This window comes from Oryctolagus cuniculus, chromosome 1, assembly GCF_051225735.1.
Source record: "Oryctolagus cuniculus isolate XC-2025 breed Fujian yellow rabbit chromosome 1, ASM5122573v1, whole genome shotgun sequence".
NCBI classification, from domain to species: Eukaryota; Metazoa; Chordata; class Mammalia; order Lagomorpha; family Leporidae; genus Oryctolagus; species Oryctolagus cuniculus.
The window spans coordinates 16,066,114-16,068,554 of NC_142867.1; the positions used below are offsets into that span (position 1 = coordinate 16,066,114).

General features: G+C 39.3%; 1 protein-coding gene across 1 annotated transcript; it reads right to left on the bottom strand.

Moving 5' to 3' along the window:
* Nucleotides 1-917: 917 nt before the first annotated feature.
* LOC149128312 (olfactory receptor 5T2-like) lies at nt 918-1,883 on the bottom strand. The gene has a single exon (XM_089328423.1). It carries the CDS (start codon nt 1,881-1,883, stop codon nt 918-920), a length of 966 nt encoding a protein of 321 aa, XP_089184549.1.
* Nucleotides 1,884-2,441: the final 558 nt, after the last annotated feature.

Genomic DNA, 2,441 nt, shown 5'->3' on the forward strand with positions numbered 1-2,441 from the left:
TCTTTGAAGGAAAAATAAAATTCACCATGATCACGTCTTGCCCACAAATATGGCAGATTCACTCTCGGTCCTTCAATAACAGTGACATTCTGTCCAAATGCGAGTGACTTTTGAACTTTTTTCTGTTTTTGCACAGTTTTGGAAATTATCTGGTGGTTTTCTTATTTTAGCAACATCTCCTCTGAAGAACCTTATTAGTTTTTAAGGGCAATATTTATTTAATCCTAGTTTCCGAAATTCCATAACAACTATAAAAATTAAAAGAATGGTTATGATTTATTTTATATAAATAGATCTCAAAAATACACCCAAGAGCTTTGCATGTATCATGAAAACTTAAAATAAGACATCTGACTCTAGAGGCCGCACTGCCGTCCAGTGGGTTAATGCCCTGGCATGAAGCACTGGCTTCCCATATGGGCCACGGTTCTAGTCTATGATGCTCCTCTTCCAATCCAGCTCTCTGCTAAGGCCTGGGAAAGCAGTAGAAGATGGCCCAAATTCTTGGGCCCCTGAATATGCATGGGAGACCCAGAAGAAGCTCCTGGCTACTGGCTTAAGATCTGCACAGCTCCAGCTGTTGCGGCCAATTGCGGAGTGAACCATCTGTTGGAAGACCTCTCTCTCTCTCTGGTTCTCATTTCTCTGTGTAACTCTGACTTTCAAATAAATAAATAAATCTTTAAAAAAGACATTTGAATCTAGTATAAGTCAAAATTTGGAAAAATGGTAGAAAATAGAGGTTAAAAATGGATAGGCTAGTGATATTTACTTCACAAAAGAGGGTGAGAAATAAAAAAAAAACAAAAGCAGACAAGGCTAAATGTTTCAGCTTGCAAGCAAGATATATCTCCCTCCACAATAACATGTGTTATTCTATTCTCCATTCATTGACATGTACTGATGGAATTTGATAATTACCATTGAAATGGTTTGGTTGTCAAATGCGATTTATCCTTACACCAATTTTTCCGAAACACTCTTTTCATGGCCTCTTTCACATCTTTGTTCCTCAAACTGTAGATGATGGGATTCAGCATGGGAATCAGGATGGTGTAAAACACTGATGCTATCATGTCATACTCCAGAGCATAGCTGGAGCTTGGTCGCACATACATGAAGAGGATGGTTCCATAAAAAATGGACACTCCAGTGAGGTGAGAGCCACATGTAGAGAAGACTTTTCGCCTCCCTTCAGCAGAATCCATCCTCAGAATGGCCAACAGAATGAAGCCATAGGAGACCAAGACAATCAGGATGGTGACAACCTCAACGGAGCTTATAAAGAAGAAGAGGAGAAGCTGGTTTAAGTGGGTGTCAGAACAGGAAATAGCAAGCAGAGGAGGAATATCACAAAAAACATGCCTAATTTCATTGGATGCACAGAAGGAAAGGCTGAATGTGGGCACTGTGTGCACAATGGCATGCAAAATTCCCCCAAGATAGGAGGCAATGATGAGAGGCACATAGACCTTGGGTGACATGCTCACTGAGTACAGAAGTGGGTTGTAGATGGCTACATAGCGATCATAGGCCATGAGAGCTAAGATAAAGCATTCTGTGGTTCCAAAAATAATAGCTAAAAATAACTGTGTTGCACATCCAAGAAATGAGATGGCTCTATTTTTTGATATAAAATCTACTAACATATTTGGAGTTATAACTGAGGAATAACAGGCATCCACTGAAGATAATACACACAAAAGATAATACATGGGGTTGTGAAGCTTAGAGTCCTCAATGACCAACAAAATCAGTCCTAGGTTTCCCATGAGGGTAAAGAGATAGATTGCTAAAAATAGGAAGAAGAGAATGATCTTCAGTTTAGGATCATCAGTGAAGCCCTTCAGTACAAATACCGTAATGTTTGTGGTATTTTTCATGTTCAAACTTCCTTGAACAAAGTTGTAGATATTCATACAATGAAGTTCATGTTACTGTGGAAATTAAGTAGAATGAGAACTCAAGAAAATTTAAATATATCTTCATACGCTTTACTTGGCAATGCACAATGTCCAATTGTGAAACAGGAGTCAATGCAAGATGGAGATCAGGAATGGTGCCAACCCTGCAGAATCAAACAGAAGAAATATGTGTGTACTCAGTGACTGAACTCTTGCTGTTGCGGCCAACTGGGGCGTGAACCATTGGATGGAAGACCTCTCTCTCTCTCTCTGCCTCTCCTCTCTCTGCATAACTCTTCTATTCAATAAATAAATAAATAAATCTTTTAGAAAAAAACCTGAAACTACTCTAAAATGAGTCCTTTGTCACTGCTTCCCGTGTCCCCCCTCCCTCTCTGTCTTCCTGCCTTCCTGACCCTTTTCCTTTTTTTTCCTTTGCCTTCTGTTTCCTTCCATATGGTTACTTCTGTTGATTAACATTTAATTGTAGTTTTTTTTTTTTTTTTTTTGACAGGCAGAGTGGACAGCGCCAGAGAG

Coding starts and splice junctions, on each gene's coding strand:
- LOC149128312 (XM_089328423.1), bottom strand. CDS start 1,883: ATGAAAAATACCACAAACATTACGGTATTTGTACTGAAGGGCTTCACT.